The sequence below is a fragment of the Rhipicephalus sanguineus genome, chromosome 8 (genome assembly GCF_013339695.2).
Source record: "Rhipicephalus sanguineus isolate Rsan-2018 chromosome 8, BIME_Rsan_1.4, whole genome shotgun sequence".
Taxonomy (NCBI): Eukaryota; Metazoa; Arthropoda; class Arachnida; order Ixodida; family Ixodidae; genus Rhipicephalus; species Rhipicephalus sanguineus.
The window spans coordinates 6,476,108-6,496,129 of NC_051183.1; the positions used below are offsets into that span (position 1 = coordinate 6,476,108).

The window sequence follows — 20,022 nt, forward strand, 5'->3', positions numbered from 1 at the left end:
AAAACAAACGCATATCTGTGCAGCGATACACCCTGTGTCTTAAAGGCAGCCACACCACAGGAAAACAAGTGCTATGTGCTGCAGCATCAGCAGCGTTTATTCATAACTCTTGACCATCAGCTTTCTTTTACGTCCAATGTGGGATGAAGACCTTTCCCAGTGATTTCCGAATGACACTGCCCTGTGCGAGCAGATTCTATTCTATGCCTGCAAATTTCTTAATTTTATTATAGCACCCAACAGCCACCTTTGGCTGCGTTTTCCGTCCCTTGGCATTCATTCCGTTGCTCTAACTAATCATTCGTTATCTGTCCTACACATATATGTGACGTGCCAAAGTCCATTGGTTCCACGCACTTTACGTGTCTGTGCCTAGACAGGTGATATGGACTGATGCCAAACGTGGTGAAGGTCAACGTAAAATGAGTTCCAACCCTGCGGGCTATGTAGTTGGACAGTATGTATCGATAAGTCACAAACTAAAATACACATGTGACTCTGATTCGGGACTTCTTCGCCTGCAATCATACAAACAGACTTCGAGAGCTCAAATAAGCTCCTTTAAACGAACACATCCCTTTCGTCCCACCAATGTGTGCTTTTGCAATACAAACGTCGTTAGACATGCGAACTCTCCACGGTGCGGTACATACTCGTACTATGGTGCGCTCTCTGTAGCTGTCTTCCGATCCTGAGACGAGGCTTTTCCCACGGGATAGAGGTGTGTTCCGTATCGTTATCGGCAATTCAAATGCGAACGCGCCGAAGACGCGCTGGTGTGACCGGTCGTCTGCTGGTGGCTTTTAAGTTGCAAGTGCATGCCGGTGCGGCCGTGGGCTTGGGAAAACAGCAAGGTGTGGCCGAGTCGATGAAACGAATACGCAAGAATGAACGTGCATCTTGCAGCGTGGCGAGGGAACCGTAGCGAGCTTGGACGCAGTCACCTCGCGCAGGAGCAAACAAAAACAATAAAAACTGCTCCAATCACTTCAGTAAGAGCGACAGGTCTCATCACTTTTGCGCGGCACCACGGGCTACGGGCGCTACGGGCACTACACTACAATGACGGGCCCGTCGCTATAAGTACGTCGCTATTATGACAGGCCCCGTCACTATTAAAATTTACACTACGGTGACGGGCCCCGTCGCTTTTACGACGACACTGCGCTGACGGGCCCCGTTACCGTAGTGAATGCTTTACGGCCTTTACGGAGACGGGGCCCGTCACTATAAGTACGTTGCTATTATGACGGGCCCCGTCACTATTAGTATTTGCACTACGGTGACGGGCCCCAGCAGTACCAGTACTAATGCGTGTGGTGATCAGTGATGTTGTCATTTAGCAGCGTTGTACCGCTGGACACTGACGTGACTGTATGAAATACTTTGCCGCCTCTCCAACAAAGTTCAGAGCAGCATTAGAAGGTAAACCTACGACGATGTTTAAACACGTTGCGTTTGTGCGAGCTGTCGAACAACAAGAGCACGTCGTTGTTGCCTCTCCTCAGCCTACGGCGTTGACTGGCGAGTCTGCTAGGAAGTTCTACGACCACGTTGTATCGCAACCGTCGACGTCTGTCGACGTCGCCGAGACAACAGTAACGGCGACGACTACAGGCCGAAATCGTGGACGCCAAACTTCGCTTTGTCAGCCAGTGAAACCACTCAAAGTCAGTGAATACTTCATTGCCGCTCAGAGGAACGATATCACCAAGCTAGAACAATGTCTGCGTTCTGGTGTCCGCGTAGACGTTACCGATATTTTCGGTTGGACTGCTCTCATGTGCGCCTCTTGCGATGGTGCCGCGGCCAGCGTTCGGTACCTCCTAAAAAACGGTGCGAGTAGGCACTTGGCTAATGCGCAAGGAAAAACCGCCATCGAACTGGCGGCACAGCGTGGACACGTTGAAGTCGTCGAAGTGCTCTGTAAGCCCGAGAAACTCGCCAAGACTCTGAGCATTCAGAGCACGGAGCGGCAGGATGGCGATTCTAGACGCGATCCAGCGCAACTGTGCCGCGTATGCGATAGGCACTTCAGTTATTCAGAAAAGAACACTCACGAAGCATCAATAGTGCATCAATTTAACCTGAGTCGGAATGGGGCACCGGGTGTGACGCATTATGGAATTTCCGAGAGTAACGCCGGTTTCCAAATGCTTCTCGGTATGGGTTGGGACAGAAACAAAGGGTTCGGACATCGGGAGCAAGGGCGTAAGTTCCCTGTGAAAACTGTGCTAAGGCGAAACCGCAGCGGACTTGGAGCTGAGGTGTCCACGCCCAGGGTGACGCACTTCGCGCCGCACGATAGAGCTGCCGTTGAAAACGAGTCGCGTCTCGGCGGCACGGCACCGTCGCCGAAGAGGAACCGGAAAGAACAGGAGAGCCAGTCTCAAAGAATGAAAATAATGGAGATTGAATTTCGACGGTCCTTCCACTAGTTGCAGCCAAAAAGCACACTTCGTGAGTATTGCGTCTCTTGCAGTGAGTGGAAACAGCATATAGGTGGCTTGCACTGACATCACTGAAACTGCCATTTGGAGTTCGAACATGGTGGGACTAAAGGTTTTCATGTTATTGTTTTCAATACGTCGCATGCATGTTCTTGCATTTTGATGCACAGAGGCCAATAATGTACCATTGGCATCGTTACGTATTGAAGCAGGTGAACAGCATTGCAATTATGCTGCCTTGATGTGATTGAAGCCACCATGTAGGAGTACCAGTACGTTACGAAACTGCATCCATCACATCTTGTGCAAGCTATCACTTCAAGCAACAGCAATGATAGCATCTGTACATACATACATGGGACAGTTCACCAAATCATATTCACAAAATCTTCACAACAAGCTTATTTAAATCTCTTTGCTGCTTCAGCTGCTCACTACCAAGGGCTTCACAGAATAACATCTTCATCTGGACATGGAACTGCTTGGTTGTTCCTTTTGTACAGGACTTCTGCAGTGTGCAGTATGTTGTAAAAATTCAACAGTATGGATGTGCTGTAGTGCTGGAAAGATATAAAGCTGAGAGTTGCAAGGGTGTGTGACATTAAGTGGGAAGCTGAAAGAGGCTGGTGGGCTAATTGGTTTGCATCCATGAAGAGTAAGTGGGACTAGACAAGGACACAGCGCTACCTTCAACTGATACTTTATTTTCGCACAAACCAATAAATGTATTATGCTATGGCTGTTTTTATTGTCTGGAGCAATGGTGACATACACAACGGTCTGGCTGCTTCCCGAACAGCTATCCATCCTTTGTGACAACATTAAATAACTGCATACGCGGTACTGTCAAGCAATAGCGTTTACAATGCATAAATTTCCTGTATATTATTTGCTGAACAACAAACTTACTGTTTCATGTCTGGTTCGTGAAAGAAATTCTTTTTGCAGAAGTCAGTAGTTGCAGTATTCGTATTTCAAAATATCTTCAAGGCAGCAAATGCCTTGAAGAAGACAAGACCACTTGTTGAAATGTTGTCTCTAGTGACATCTCCTGTTCAAGAATATTCAACACTTTACCCAGAGGCCTTAAATTTGTTTATGTAAAGGACTTATGCTACCCGCTCAGTGGGTTTGCACACAACTGTCAAAACCATTGCAGGGTGCCTCTAAAGAACAGGATAATGAAGCAAAAAGCTTGTGTCAGTACTCTGTTTATTGAGGAAAAGAAGAATCAAACAATTGCCACCAGTGGGAGTCAGTAATCCTTGTGACAAACTACCAATTAGCTGCCCCTCTTAATTTTTTTCTCGGGCATTTCTGCACATGTACAGAATGTCGCCCTGGAAGCGAGCACCGTGAGTGACACTGGCCAACACTCTTTGGGCTAGCTATTGCTAGGAGGCTGTCATAAAAACTTTTAGAATAGAATACTGTCTTTGGGAGTAGCAGAAAAGCACTAATGCTTTTTAAAAAGAAGGTTTCTATTTCGGTTTACTCATGATGTGCCAGGCATTGAAGTTGACTCAATGGTGCATAATGAGAGTAATGTAGGGTTTTAGGGATGTTGGTATGACACTGGTGTAGCTTCTAGCTCACAAAATGTTGACAGTGTGCGCCTGTGTGTGTCCCACATCTCTCTGCGTTCTCCTCATTTCATGCACTAAAAGCTGCAATATACTGGCAGAAGTAACCGCTTAATGTGATTTGGCACTTGAGTTTTGTAAATGGGTTGAACTTTACTTGAGCCTTGAAGGCCTCCTCGCATTCACGCAGTCTCTGCCCTCGGTTGAAGCACATTTTCATCAATCACTTTTGCAGTTGTTATTATTTGGTGGGGCATGGAGCAGTTGCATTGGGGAGGCTGAGTCTTGGTTAGTGTCAGAAAAGTGCTGTGTTCCTTGTGGCACACTGCTGCAATTTAGACAAAGTGTCAAGCTAGGAGTTGAGATTGCAGTACCCATGGAAACTGGCAATATATGATGCCATTGTTCAAGTGAACTTTTGTGTGTTATTTGGGGCCTTTTAACTGCTCCAGTCATAACATCACTTCTGCAGAATGAATCCGACGACAGCACGTGTGAAGCAGTATCTGGCAGACATTGAATCGACTGCCGAGACGATCCTGGCTGACAAAGAGCAAGTTGTGGAGCTCGACCGACGACGACAAAAGAACAGAGAAGCTCTAAGGTAGGCATTTCACATCCACTTGTGGCAGTGATAGGATGTCAAACCTGCATGTGAATGCAAGAGAGTAAGTCGTGTAATTTCTGTGGTGTTGTGTTGCAGCCCCATGGGCGACTAAATCCGGAGGCCAAATTGGAAATCAGGAGCGTCATATTTACGGGAAAAGCTTGTTTCCTCTGAAGTTACCTAGCTACTGGTAACCGTTATCTTGGTGTACAGATAACCCACAACCTCTCTTGGAATATGCGGAATATGCAAGTTGAACATGCAATTGAACTCATGGGTAAAATACAGCACATCGTCTGGTTTGTGCTGTATTTTACCCATGAACTATGCATCACCAACTAGCCTGCCAGCAAATGTTAATGCAATTGAAGGAGTCCAGACACAAAAATTTTCGCCCCGCGTTTTTTTGCTGCAATGTGTTGCTGGGGGCCTGTTAGTCATAACACGGCACATCGTTTGGTGCAGCGCGCGACAGATAATTAATTACAAGTTCCTCATTACCGACACAGCCTCAGTTTCAGTTTGACAGAGCTCCAAAAACGACAAGCCGCCGGGTGCGACTATCACCACCTAGCGAGTGAAACGCTCGGTCACGTGAGCACAGAAAACAGTGACGCATTTCTGCGCGTCAAGGAAACAGCGCAGAAGGATTTCGGCATTGTGGCCTGTCACTGCAGCCCAGGCAGCACAGGGAAATCAAGAAGTCATTGGGAGCAGGAAACGGGAAAGCGTGTCGCCAAACAAAACTTTCAACGCGCGCGCCGCGGCCACACTCACGAGCAGCCGCCGAGCAGACACCAACAGTGCAGCGGCGAGCGCATCAAAAGAGAAATGGCGGCTACGACGTCATCATAACTTGTTGTACCGGCTGCAACGGTTACGTAGGGGAAGTAGGGGGGGTCACCTCAGGTCACCTCCGAGGGTGTCAATGCAACAGGTGCGGCCTATAATGCTGGATCGCGCACGCGAACTTCAAAATTCATATAAAATACCTTCCAAGCTTTATTCGCTGTCGATATTTTGCAGATGGTACACGCACGTACATGGAAATCGATCCAGCAGGCTATCTCGGCCGCGAGATTTTGTGTCAGTACCCCTTTAATAATGCTAATCGCATGCTTGGATTTCTACGCCGTAATTTCTCATCCGTTCCTTCAGGTTTAAAACTTAAATTGTACACAACGCTCGTGAGATCCAAATTGGAACACGCGTGTTCTATTTGGGATCCATCTAGCTCCGTATTACCTACAGCCCTTGAATCCGTTCAGAACAGTGCAGCTCGTTTTGTGCTTTCTAATTACTCCCGCTACAGCAGTGTTTCTTCAGTGAAAGCTACTTTAGGTCTACCAACGCTTCAGTCACGCCGTAAGTACTTCCGCTTAAACCTATTTCACAAAATTTTTTACGCTAACCCAGCACTTAAAAATGATCTTTTCCTTCCCCCAGATTATGTACATCCACGGTTCGATCATAATCCTAATGTTAAAATTCCCTTATGCTGCTCTAATAGTGCAGCATACACTGCAGCAAACAGGTCTTGCTTCTTTTTTGCCGCAAAGAAGCAGTTACTGAAACCACCTTCCTGCCTCCGTTGCTACAATTGAAGAACCTGCCGCATTCAAAGTTGCAGTTAATAAAATTTTGTTAAACTACTCCTCTCTGTAATGCCCTTGGTCCCTGAGAGTATAAAAATAGATAAATAAATAAATAAATAAAATTCAATGCAGATTCATTGCTCAAAGAATTGTGTGCCTCTCCCAGGAACATATCAAAATTTGTGCCACAGTCGAGGCTCGCTTGTTGTGCCGGTAAAACCAAAATAATTTGAAGGCATATTACAATCCTTGAAGCGGTTGTTATTGCCCGGGTATTTATTTATATACTGCAGCCCAGAGTTGCCAGGCTTGGCTACTTGACACTAATTTGGCTACTTTTATAGGCCAGTGGCGGCAGAAAAAGACGGCTACTTCATGGCTAGTTTTTTTGGTCCATTGATTTGAGCCAAATTGGCAATATGTGATGACAGTGCAGCCATGGGCATTTGAGTATGCAGTGCTAGAACATGGCGAGTGAGGTGTGTTTCCAGTTCCCAAAATTTAATGTGGCACTTGCATTACAGTAAAGCGAAAGCTTTTGGATACGTGTGTGGGACTCGAAGAAAGCTGTTGCATGGGGCCTCAGTTTAGAGACCACCTATCACTGAACGAGACTTCAAACCCTAATTGGACGTGAATAGGACAATCGAAATTGCAACGCATCCAGGGCGCTCCGTACTCATCGACATTAGATAGCCTGAAGAACGGCTTGTGACATTTATAATGAGTAGGTACAGGTGGCGACTTTGGAATATTAACTGCTCATACTTTATCATCATGCAAAAAATGATTGTCAAAAGGACTACAATGGATGCATCAAATTCGGTAACTGTGAGTTTGAGTCAACTCATGCCGTAACAATTCTTATTGTTGCCACAAAGCTGTTACTTATAGTCCTAACATGCGTGAAGAGAGTTTCATTTTTGACCCAGGTCGAGAAACTTCATTATCCTGCCACTATATGATTGCTCAAGTCAACAATTTATGTTTGAATGTTGTCATGCTGTACTTATTTACATTTTTGTCAAGCTGCTTCTGCATTTAGCCATTTAAATAAAAAAAACGTCACAGTTATTTTCATGTACGTGTGGCTACTTTGGGCTACCTTTACTGCTCTTGCCTCAAGTTGGTTACATTTTGCCTAGTTTTTCTACTTTGTCATTTCGTGATAGACTTATTATGGCATATCCTGTGCCGTTGAATGTTCACCGTCTCGTAAATCAACAAAGTGTGCCAACATGATGCTTTGCTTCTGTCTGGTGGCACTGATGGCCTAATATGGGCACTCATGTTCCAAGTTTGCTTTACTGAAATGCCATAATTGAAAATTTCAATCTTCTTAGAATAACAGAGAGCTGAGCTAGTTGGTAAGTATTCATTCTAAAAAGCAATAGGAAGAAACGTGTCGTAGGTATACCGTATACATACATTGCGTATCTCACAGGCTAAAGAAAGTAGGAAGTAGATACGCCGTTAAGGTTGTTTTCACGGCTGCCAATAAGCTAGGTAAGATATGTGCCGCTGTGCAGAGGAAGAATGAGCGAGTAAAAGACAAGAAGCGGACCGATATTTGTTTCGTAAAACACACCAACAAATTCACTGATTGCCGTACAAGTGTGGCGTATAAGGTCTCTTTCAGCTGTGGGCGCTTCTACGTAGGACAGACGGGCCGATGTATTAACCAGAGATTATTGGAACATAAGAGGTCGCTAACTGGAGGCTCACCTTCTAATCTATCTTTACATTGTCGAGATTGTAAGTGCACACCCAAATTCGATGAATGCGCAGTGTTGTACCGGCATAGAAATGAAGAAACGCGCCTGGTGATTGAAGCATGGCATATCGAGAATAGTGGTAGCGCATGCGCGAGCCAACCGTCGATTAACTTGCATAAAGATGAAATCAGATGCCTTAACAGTTGTCTTCCACGTAGACCCCCACGCGTACCGGATTGATAGGTTCACCTATTGCATGGGTATGCGCAGATAAGTTTTCGTGCCTTCTTTCTTTTCCGCCGTTGTGCATCTCTTCAGTTGTTAGTCGCCGTTTGTGGTGTCCTGACTTCTTTCTTGTGTCCGTGTTTGCACGCCCTGTCTTTTTCAATCTTCTTAATGCTTAAAAACAAGCATATGGCAATTACTGTAACTTTGCTTGATCTTGAACTTGAACTTGAACTTTATTATCATTAAACGAAATACAGTAAAACAAAAACATGTTAGCAACATCTGGATCCTTAGCAGAATGCTAGTTTGGATCCATGCAACTATAGTATACATAAAGTACAGGCAGGAGACAAAGTTATACAATGAACGACATTTTAGTTTAAGATATGGATAATTTTGAAACACATATAACTTATACACAAATAAAGAACACATTGAAAAACATATAACTTATACACAGCAGTTGAACTGGTTTTGGTTTGCATACTGAACATAATTAATACATCTAATATTTCTATACATCTGTTTAATATCTGTTTAAGATCTGGATAACCAAGAAATTTTCTGAGCATTTCAAAGCTGTCTCTGTCACTTCAATCAGCGATATTACAAATGTAATACTTTAATATCTGAACAAGTGAGGAAATTGTACCATTAAAGAATTTTCAGTTGTGAGTGGTGGTATCCCGTGTTTTTGATGAAATTGAAGCCCAAGAAATTAGATCTTTTGCTGACTTTAAAATGAGCTGCCTTGGTTGTGTGTTTAGAGCACTTAAACACTTGGAGGAAGATATCCACAGGCCTTGGGTCTGCATTGGAAACATGTTCATGAAAATTCCAAAGCTTCGAACCAAAGAGCTTCTAGAACAAGGTGAGTACTCTCTCTTGTTCACACACCATTGAAGCACGCAATACTGGGTCCAAAGGAATTCACCTGCAATCTGTTTTGGGTAGCACACTTCCAGACGTCAAAAAACAAGGCTAGTGCAATGCTAAATCTCATTACAACACACACCATAAATCCACTTTCAGGTGCTTGTAAAAGTAGCATACTGATTAATGATTAGAGTAACACCTCGGGGAAATATGGAACTCTTCACAGAAGCATCTGACAGATAAAGAAAAGGAGAACCACGAAACCAAACATTCAAATTTATAACGGAGAGTTATTCATGGAAAACAACGGGAATATGATTCAAGCTAGAGCCACTACGCGTAAGTCGGGTCGTTCATCAGGTTTTATATTGTTACAGGAAAGACAGTAGCATACAATTTTGTGTTGATTATCAGTGGCTTAATAAGCTTACCCAAATAGATGTTGCCACATGTTGACAACGCACTCGGCTGTTTGCAAGGAGCAGAGTTTGCCTCCTCCTTCGATCTGGCTACTGGCCCATGGCTGATGCTGACTGTTTGAAAATCACGTTTCTAACACCAAACAGCCTGTACAAATTCACTGTAATGGTGTTCAGTCTTTGCAATGCACCCGCCACCTTTGAACACGATGGACAGCAACCTGCACGGCCCGAAAAGGTGTACTGGTCTCTGCTACCACAGTGATGTTCTCATCTTTTCTCCCAATTTTCCGACCTACCTTCACCATTTACATAAAGTGTTGACTTGTCTGCGGAATGCTGGTCTTCAGCTTAACTTGAAAAAATGCCTATTTGCTGCTTAAAAACCGACTATATTCGGCCATGTGCTCTATTAAAAAATGCCTATTTGCTGCTTAAAAACCGACTATATTCGACCATGTGCATCTTAAAAAGCTTGAGGTCGTTGACCCATTTCTAGTCAAAGGTTCTTCCGATGTCATTGAATACCTGTCTCAAAATTCCAATGTCACATTTCACGCTATGTCCATAGATATAAAAGATCTATATTATTCTATACCACATCAGGAACTGTTGCAAGTTGTTGAAGAAGCAATCTTAAGGTTTGACACTGTAGCGTTTCAAAACGAGTGCGGTGTTTCTACGTCGGACTTTATAAAAGTGCTTCAGTTTTACCTCACCTCAACCTTCGCCGAGTGGAATGACATGTTCTTTCTTCAAAAAAGTGGTATAAGTATCGGGTCTTGCATCGCTCCCGTGTTGAGTGATTTGTTTTTGGCGCATGTCAACAGAAACGTCGACTCTCGGTTGTGCGATACAAAAATTGTGAAATGCTTTCGTTTCGTAGACGACTAGTTAATTCTGTTTGATTGTGGTGACCGCTCTTTTGAAACCTCCGTTCATCAGACGTGGGCTTTATTTCAGGAATGCCTCAACCCTCTTTTAATTACACATGAACTACCGACGAATGGTGTGCTTAGGTTCTTAGATTTGAAGCTATCCTTTTTGCAGCATCATGCATGCTGGATGTATGAGCCACGTGCACACAAGCCTCTGTTATCATATGCGTCGGCCCATTCGAAACTAATCAAAAGAGGAATTGCCTATGGCGGCTTGCATAATGCTTTGGTAAAGTCCTGTCATCATTCAATTGATTTAAGTTTCCGTTCGCAAATCGCTCGGTTGAAGGCGGCCGGGTATCCTGACAAGCTGGTTTCAGTCGCAGAAAAGCTGCGCAGTAAGTCAGGTGATGGGCCCCAGAGCGTCGAGCCTGCATCACATGACCGCAGAAAAATAACCGTTCTTCCGTATATTCATGGCGTATCCCACAAACTGAAGAAAATAGGAAAAAAAGTGGGTGTTGACGTGGTCTTTTCGGCTCCTAAGAAACTTTCACAGCTTTGTGTTAGGACTAATCCTGTTGCCAAGGCGCGTAGTTCCTGTAGTATTAACCATAACAAGAAGTACGTTCCTTGTTCAAAAGGGGTAGTGTACAAGATACCTCTGTCTTGTGGTCTGTCTTACATAGGGCAGACAGGTAGATGCCTGAATATCCGACTGCAGGAACACAACAACAAAGTGAGGAGAGGGAGAGAGGGCTTTCTAGGTGTGCATTGCGCACAATGTGGCTGTATTCCGTTCTTTGAAAAGACGGCTATATTAGCAAGGCATCCCAACGAGAGTACAAGACTCATCATAGAGGCCGCAGCAATCACTGAAGGTGGCTCTGTTAGTAAGCCTTCGATAGTTTTGACTGATAAAGAACTTGCTTTCTTGCACCCACACATGCGCTAGGTTTCTTTTTGACAGGCTGTTCCCGTTTTGGTGCTTTAGAGTGCTTGATCATGTTGGCTTCATGTTTTGGAGGGGGCGTCGATCATTTATCATATGCGGTTTCTATCGCATGTCGTTTTTTCATAAATTGCTTGTTGTTCGCAATAAAATTTTAGTTGGAAGTCAGCGCTCGTCTTCGTTGCTCTCTGTCTCGTGTCTTACTTTGCGCTGTTAGCACAATTTAAAAAAATGGAATACCAACTAGCCCGTACCCAGACCTTGCTCCAAAGACATCCTGAACCTGCTGGCCGTATCGGAGTTCCTATAGCCCAAAAGTACTATGCAGCTTCATTGGCCTATGCTCCTATTTTTCTATGCTTTGTTTGCAATTTCGCTAGTGTGACTGCACCCCTAAAGCAACCTTTGTATGGCACCCACAGTCTCCACCAAATATGTTACGGGAAGGACTTTGTACAGATGTATTTACAACTGCGTATGCATGCAGCACTGCCAAAGAGCAGCAGCTCAGGCCAGTCTTTTGTTGTTATTGTCATCTTAACCATGAGCAGAGTGCTTTCTGTCAACTGCTACAGTTACATAACATATTTAATACCGTGGTGGAACAGGGGGGAGATTAAGGAGTTTCCTGGTAATATTGAAAACAATTAACACAGGCAGTTCTTGTTGTGAAATCAAATATATTGCTTAAACAAGTGAAATCACTCACAAGAGCATATGCTGGGAAAAAGTGCCCTCAAATCCTGTGATGAACTTACTTATGCAAGTCTTTCCTGGCAGGCATTACTAGCACTTTTGAACAAACTACATAAACAAAACAAATAAAAGTGTTCGCCTATTCCTTGCTTAGTTCATTCGTCACACATTTCTTAAGCAGTTTTGCCCAAAAGGCACAGCTGTGATTGCATTAGCAATGCTTTTGAGAGCCACAAAAGAGCAAGGTTCATACAGTAAAAACCTTGTTAATTCACACCTCATTAACTCAAATTTCTCTATGATTCAAGCTAAGTGGCATGGTCCAGCGAAGCTCCCTAGAATTTGTGCATCAGTAAACTATTGCTTTTTGGACAGACCTTAATTTCCTGGCAAATGGCGCACATGGGAGGCACTAATGAGTCATCTCTATCACCTCATGCAGTTTTTGTTGAAAAATTTTTAGTTATCACCACTAACTGCATATTTTGTGTATTTTCTCTCTTTCACTTCCTGTTGTCACCACACACACACACACACAGATATATATATATATATATATATGATCGGTCGGTTAATAATTAATCTTCGGTTGATACTCTGAGCTTGTCTTTACTGTCATCCTGTTTGCGTCTGCACTGTAAACCAAGATCATAAATCACCAACTAGCCCAATAGACCACCGTGATTAACCCTTTGAGTGTTCTTGCTGTACATGTATGGCAGCGGTTTTCTGTCCCGCGAGATCTTTGCCGTATGGGTAAGTTTTCGGCCCTATGTTTGAAATTTTATGCAGTAATGATGCATGCTCACAGGCATGCTGCCACCTCCTAGGACTTACAAGAAGCTTTAGAAAAGATTGTGCTACCTTCTTGCGGAGATGAACCGACTTCTAGCTTCAGCGCCTCAAATGATCTGCAGCAACGCTGATGGACAACACCCTTTCATGGTTTAGGTTTTGCTGCGTGATCGCAATGGAGGCGCGCGAAACTCGATTTTTATCTTTATCAGCACTCCCTTGCAGAGGCGGCGGAAGTTGATGTTCATCTTTATTGGTGCGACTCTTAGCTTGTTTATCACCGACGCTCACGGGGTATTCTCGCTCTCCTTGTTTACCGAGTTTCCTCTGCTCAAGGCAGCCGCACGCAAAGAAGATGCCGTATGTGTACCAACACAACTCCAAGAGGAGAGCGCGTTTTATGCGTGCGGACTGCGATAAGGTGCTGTGTGTAGAACCGTGTTTCAAGGAATATCATGCTCTGATTTACTATGGAAGATTTTGAAGTTCTGAGTGATGCTGATACCAAAATACTGTTCCTGACATTTTTTTACAATTTTTTCCCCAACTTTACCCATTTCGTACATTCAAAATCAACAATAAAGTAATTTGACCATCTGGGAAAGTTCTTTTTCAAAAAAATTCGACACTCAAAGGGTTAATGAACTTCAAACAGGTTTTAAGTCAGAGTCCAAAAATGCATGTCGACTTGCAAAAGAGGGAAATCTGGAAACTGGATGTTGTCGCTACAAGTTCTTACATGGATGAGGCGAAGACACAGAAAACTCTTAAAGAGGTACTGACATGAAAATCTTCAGGTGTCTTTTTTTTGCATCAAGTGAAAGGCCAAGCCCTCAAGAGCCTAGAATAAGGACTGGTAAGCGTGAGTGCACCCTGAAAAAGTAATTGCAGTATTTTCTAAGAGCTAATTTCGGTTGCTACTGTACCACCTCAAAACATAGTATGAGCTTGTCACATGATCGCGCAAGATATTGTGATGTTTTCGCGTCCGCTCCATTCCTGGCTCCATTGGTGATGCACAAGCGGCCATTTTGAACGTTTGCATGTTTTGGTGCCTGACATCATCACAACCAGCCATAATGGTGCGTGGAGCCACCACAATTTACGCTGTAGCCTGACATCATGCTAGTGTCGATGTCAGTAGGCACGCCAAGCAAAAATTGACTTTAATATCGAAATAAAATACTTTATCAGCATTGTCTGAGCTTCACACTTGCTCAGAACCGTCTCTGTGTACAGAAGATTTATATGACAGAGTAAACTCAATTCCGAAATTTGTGTCAGTACCCCTTCAAGTGCACTCATCTAGGTGAAAAATGTTGCAAAAAGAGTGCTCAGCTGAAAAAAAAAACCAAAAGAATTAGTGTATCTCATCCAGGGCCATATCAGAGTATAAAGGAAAGCACATTCAAGGAAAGTTTGTGGCACAAATTATGTAAGGATCAAGAACAGAATGGGTGCCACGACAGTGCATCGATTCACTGCTTTGTACAATGAACATGCGTAAAATTTTCTATGAATAAAAAAAAAATGTGCACTGCTTAAGTGAAAGCATTTTGAACATTGAACTTAAGGGTGCCATACCTTGGTGGTATGTCCTCATGTACACTTCTTGCATTGTTTCCCTTACATAAGGCATGTTTTTTCATCTAGCTAGATTCCAATAATCCGAGCTTAAAATGCTAGTTCATGTTTTTACTGCTGATATCACTGTAGAGAGTTTATGCATGGAGTCCATGACCTGCAAATGTGCAAACTGTCTGAAGGACTGTAAAAATTTAATCTCTTCTGCAGTACACCTTTAATGATGTTGACATGTGGTGAAGCCAAATATTCAATGGAATGAAGCTTTTAGTGATTCTCAAAATGGCTATGTCGTGGAACTGAATATTCTATGTAAGGCATTAACGAAAGGAGAAATATGCTTCTTTTTTTCAGAGCAAGAAAAGCTAGAAGAGGAGATAGGATCCTTGCGGAAGAAGCTAAAGAAGAATGTACAGTCTCTGCGTGAAATGGAAGGCAGGTCTGAAGTGCGAGGATTCTCGCTGGAACCCCTCAGCCGGGAAGAGATGCAGGCAGTCAGCAAGGCTATGGGCCCCACGTAAAGGCAGTACACCATGTTTGCTTCTAATAAAAGCCATTTGCTCGGGCAGAGTTGTGGCAGTATTTATGGCTGATAGCTCCCAATGCTTGCATGGAAATAGAACAATGTTTGGCAGCATGTGGTAATGCAGTAGGTTGTACAATCGGGGGCCAGACTTCTTGCAAGACATAGCGAGTCGCGGTGTGAGACACAAGTCGCGGTGTGAGACACATGCATTAAATTAACTTGACATTCTCAATCGATTGCATTGTTCCTTCCCTTACCCTTAAACTTTTCTGCGCCTTAAGTGCCTCTGGAATCGGCCTACCTTTGACCCACAAGGAACGGCCCACCTGTGACACCATGATGTCACAAGATGTTATTGAAAGGGTTAACGTGTGGAAAAGTTGGTGTGGATTCATTTCTAAATGTTCACAGCACATAGAAGGTTTCGAAAGGGACGAGACAAACAGAGGCTGTTACGGCTCGGGTCCGGCCGGTCATGTTTGGTAGCTGACCCTCATCACTGGACCCATCCCTTGCAGAGAGGAGAGGCTCTCGTATGGAAAGACGGAGGTTTATTTACATCAGATCAAGAGGATAGAGAGGAGAGAAACGTACATCAGTCTTCAGCTTGTATTGCCACAAATCAGACAACACTGAGGCAACCGGTGTCCGCAGCTCCCGCCAATCGGATGGCTCGACGACCCAACGTTCTGCCTCCAGCAAGAAGGCCATGAACCACACAATCCAAGTGCCACGCCCCGACGACCCAAGAGCGAGGATGAGAGTCCGAAAGGGTGGGAGGGGGGGGGGGGAAGTGTCGCTGACCTCGAGGGGAGAAAGACGGCTCCCTTGAACTCGCACAAACTTTCATGTCTGCGTTTGGGATAAGGAATGCAGAGGTTTGGTGGGAAACTCAACAGAGGCGCTGTCCAGTGCTGACTGCACCGCGCTAGAAAAAGTTGTCCGAGCTTTCCTTGTTGTTCCAGTCAGAACCCGTCTGCGGCTACATTCTATGCTTGACTGACCACGCGGGCGTAAGCTCCAGAAAGATGCCGCGCTCCGTGCCTTCCAAGCGCCGGCCTAAGGGGAAACCTTATGAGTGACAAGCGTGACTGACAGCAGCACGCACAATAGCGCTGGCTGCGTCGCATTCCATAGCCGGTCGTAACAAGGCAAAGAGCGCCGACTTCCAACTAGATTTAGTTCGATAAAAAGGTGCATACATACATGGCAAGGGAGAGGGTGCGAGACAAGAAAAGAAAGGTGCTGACATCATTGCCACATCAGTTGACATGTTTCGAGTGTGTCACCACATATGCCCTAAAGCCCAGCCAGGTAGTCACATTCTTGATTTGAAAGCACAATAGAGGGTGCACTAACGCACTTATCACCCAGCTTATGTATCCATTCAGCTTCAATAACTTTGCAAGTTAGCTGAACCCTATGCCTCGCCATTAGTTTGCTCCGATTGAAACGGGGTGTGCACCCACAGTCACGACAATGAGGTTGTGCCAAATGGTGAATGCTTAGCCTTCACTGGTTCCTGCATGTTCCATGAAGCACCCGACACGTTTCGTCTCCTGAGCAGTGGGGGTTGTTTATTCAATCCCACTGACGTGTGGTAAAAGTTATATTATGTCAAACGGGCCGATGCCTACTGTGATGCTTGCGCAAGCATCACAGTAATGTCTTCAACACGGTAGAGCGGCACATTGGCATTCATTGTCGTGACTGTGGGTGCACACCCCGTTTCAATTGGAGCAATGTAATGGCCAGGCACTGGATTCAGCTAACTTGCGAAGTTATCAAAGCTGAGTTGATACATAAGCTGGGTGATAAGTGCATTAGTGCACCACCTATAGTGCTTTAAAATCAAGAATGTGACTACCTGGCTGGGCCTTCGGGCATACGTGGTGGCACACTCGAAGCATTTCAGATGATGTGGCAATGATGTGAGCACCTTTCTATTCTTGTCTCGCACCCTCTCCCTTGCCTTGTATGTATGCACCTTTTTATTGAAATAAAACTTGTTGGAAGTCAGCGCTCTTTGCCTCTGTTTGTCTCATCCCTTTCCAAACCTTCACTGTGCTGTGAACATTTGGAATTGCGATGTTATTGTTCCATTTCCACACTGCTCTTGCTCGGAAAGCATTTGACAGCTGGGCTAGTTGGTTCTGGTGACTGCTGTGAAACATTGTGTGCACAGGCAGGATAGGAAGGGACACAGAATGCCAGACTTCAACAGTGGAAGTCTGGCGTTGTGTGTTTCTTCCTATCCTGCCCATGTCTTTGTTCACCAGTGCAACGTTTCACGGTCTCGCTCGGAAGTCATGTGGGCTTTCGTACCACTCCATTTGCCTGCCTTGTTTCACTCAAGGTCGTCGCGCATCAAGGCATTTTTCGGCTCAGGAAAAAAAAGACAGAGAAAGAAGGGCTTTATGGACAGTGGTTCATACGGTTGCACCTTACCTTCTGGACACCAGCGGAACAGCACAAAGACAGTTGCTCTTCCAAACTCTGCAAGTGCCAACGAAATATTGAGATTAATGGTGGCACTTTTTCATTTGTCTGTACAAAAGTGAATAACAGACAGCTGCTCACTGCATGCTGGTCTTAATGCTTTTTGCATTGGTATTCAGGATTTCTATTATTCCCTTCATCATGTAGCACCATTTAAGTGTATTGAAGAATGCACTGATAAGCTTGAAAAGGTGTTTTTCCAAATTGTGCATGTGTGAAAGGTCAGTCTTTTCATACTCTTAGCCGTGTATCTCACTTCAACATGTGTGAAATGGGACAACGGAGCACATCTCTGAAATAATGGTGTTTCTATTGGATCATTCTTTGTAGCAATACCGAGTGATTTACTATTGGCAAAGCTTGACAGCACTTTTAAAGTGAGCTGGCCTGTGGTGAGAATTTTTAGGTATGCAGACAACTGTCTGGTAGCTTTATTTAGAATGTGACTTTAGAAGTGTCTGAACGCAATCCTCACAAATGCAATCCATGTTTAGAGTAGTGAAGCCTGCTGAGCAGTGGGTGAATCATGATGATGACGTCCCGTGCTTTCGTTCACGCTGTCCTTACCATCATGTTTAGAAAATGCCTGAGCTATCTCATCTTGGCTCTTGAAATGCCAGCAGGGAACTCCATTTGGTTTCTTAGTTACACATCAAGCTGTGCTCTTGACCACTGCTGCTTTCACTCTATGGGCACAGGCTTCAAAACTCGTGGTTTGCCTCAAGATAGCCGGCCACCACCACTCAATTTCGCAGCCAAGTCAACTCGAAGAAAAAGCCAAAGAAAGCGAGAACAGTGATGCTAAATATCATCATCATCTTATTTGATGTCCAGTGCAGGACTAAGAGCTCTCCCAGTGATCTCCATTTTGACCTATCTTGTGTGGACTGGTTCCATTTTATGCCTGTGAACTTCACAATTTCATCACTCCATCTAACCCTCTGCTGTCCTCCTTTCTCTTGGTATCTCACTCCAACTGACGATCGGTTATCTGTCCTTTGCATTGCCCAGGTCCACTTAACGTCAGCTGCAATGTCAGACACCAGTGTTCGTTCGCTAACTAAATGCGAATGAAAAGGACATCAAACATCATGACAATGTTGCTATGACCCCAATATGCATCACACATCCCATTGCTTGAAGTCTTGTCTACGAAGGCGTTTGCATGTAGTTGTTTTCAACCCCACACAAGCTATCTCGTCCTTCAGAGGTGACGTGCTGTAACAAAAATCAGAAGCGATTCTGCAACGTCAAATAAAGAGCCTCGCTTGTGAGGTGTTCTCAGAATGCTGGTTATGGAATTCCACTATCCTGTCATGCTTCCTTATTACATAGGACGGAGTATAGGGGATGTTATTTGTAGTAATTATGATCTAAATGTGAAGAAAGTAAAGTGGACGAAACGATAACTTGCCACCAGCAGGGACCGAGCCTGCGACCTGCGAATTCACAGGTCGCAGGTTCGGTCCCTGCCAGCGGCAAGTTATCGTTTCGTCCACTTTCTTCACATTTACATCATAATTACTACAAATAACATCCCCTATACTCTCCTTGTCTGTTAGTTCCAATTAATCTTGTGTCTAGCAAAGAAAAACACGCCCTCTCCTTCTTTCGTTCATAGGATGGAGTGGTGGATGCCATAAGGAACATGTGCATGCAATGTTCGCAATGGCAAAGGAGGTTTCTTGGCACAGCATGTTGGCACATGTGGCTACCCCGTCAGGTTAGAAAACCGTTGTTGTCCAAATGCACTGGAATAATCGTCACCACATCATAATGGAAGTGGCACAAATAGTATGTGAACAGTACTCTTGCAAGAGTAAACTGTTTGCTGCCCTGAAACCCATTTCTCAGACAATTGTAAAGCCAATGTCCTGAAGTGTTCAAATTGTAATGGACCCCACGAAGCTTCCTCAAAAGAGTGCCCAAAAAATGAAAAGAGAAATAGCTGTATTGAGACAAATGGTGAGGGATCATACATCGCATCGCGAGGCTGCCGAAACTGTCAGAAAACAGTGCATCGGCATCTGCAGCGCCCCTTCCAATGCCTTGCTTCACCACCTCCCTTGCCACCTGAACTCCTTGCAGCTGGTACAAAACAAAATACATCAAAAGGCACGGTTGCGGTGGATTTCACTTGGCCTACATTGCAGAAGCCACAGCCCATTGCACACATTGTACCGGCTGTCGCCACAGGTTGGCGACAGCCGGTACAAACCAGAACACCGTGGAAGGCATGGGCACAACTGACACAGCTTGGCCTACGTTGCCGAAGTTGCCGCAACTTGCAGATTCACAGTGCACATCAGCAACAGTGCACATTGGCAATTGCACCTCCGACTTACCAGTTGCCTGAAAAAGACAAACCAATCATCATAGTGCTTCAGTCACTGCTGGACACTTTGTGTGTTCGTCGGCAAGCTGGAATCACCATATTCTGAGTCCGTGCAACAGGTACTGGATGTTCTATGTCCAGCACTTGCAAGCCTTCAGTAGGCACCTTGACTACACTATCTACAGTGGAACCAGATACACCCGAGATCCAGCGTCCAGTACTATGGAACGCAGCAGTGTTCTTTAAGCTCACGCAAATTTCTTGTATGCTTACTTCTTTCTATC

The 20,022-nt window shown here is 44.6% G+C and overlaps 1 protein-coding gene across 3 annotated transcripts; it reads left to right on the forward strand.

The window, feature by feature from the left end:
- Positions 1 to 1,293: 1,293 nt before the first annotated feature.
- On the forward strand, positions 1,294 to 14,943 carry LOC119401268 (p53 and DNA damage-regulated protein 1). Of its 3 annotated transcripts, none has more exons than XM_037667959.2 (4): positions 1,294 to 1,425; positions 4,506 to 4,637; positions 8,946 to 9,049; positions 14,733 to 14,943. In XM_037667959.2, the coding sequence occupies exons 2-4, from the start codon at positions 4,507 to 4,509 to the stop codon at positions 14,897 to 14,899; spliced, it is 402 nt and encodes a 133-aa protein (XP_037523887.1). In that variant the 5' UTR covers positions 1,294 to 1,425; position 4,506; the 3' UTR covers positions 14,900 to 14,943. The 3 variants fall into 3 exon arrangements, 2 of the variants coding, with proteins under 2 accessions (XP_037523887.1, XP_037523889.1); XM_037667961.2 differs by lacking the exon at positions 1,294 to 1,425 and adding an exon at positions 2,261 to 2,460; XR_007417303.1 differs by lacking the exons at positions 1,294 to 1,425; positions 14,733 to 14,943 and adding an exon at positions 1,432 to 2,460.
- Positions 14,944 to 20,022: the final 5,079 nt, after the last annotated feature.

Bases quoted from the DNA above. Each gene is read 5' to 3' on its own strand.
- LOC119401268 (XM_037667959.2), top strand. From the start codon at position 4,507: ATGAATCCGACGACAGCACGTGTGAAGCAGTATCTGGCAGACATTGAA. The intron at 4,638-8,945 runs GTAGGCATTTCA...TTGTGTGTTTAG, and splicing joins AAGAACAGAGAAGCTCTAAG to AGCACTTAAACACTTGGAGG. The intron at 9,050-14,732 runs GTGAGTACTCTC...TCTTTTTTTCAG, and splicing joins CAAAGAGCTTCTAGAACAAG to AGCAAGAAAAGCTAGAAGAG.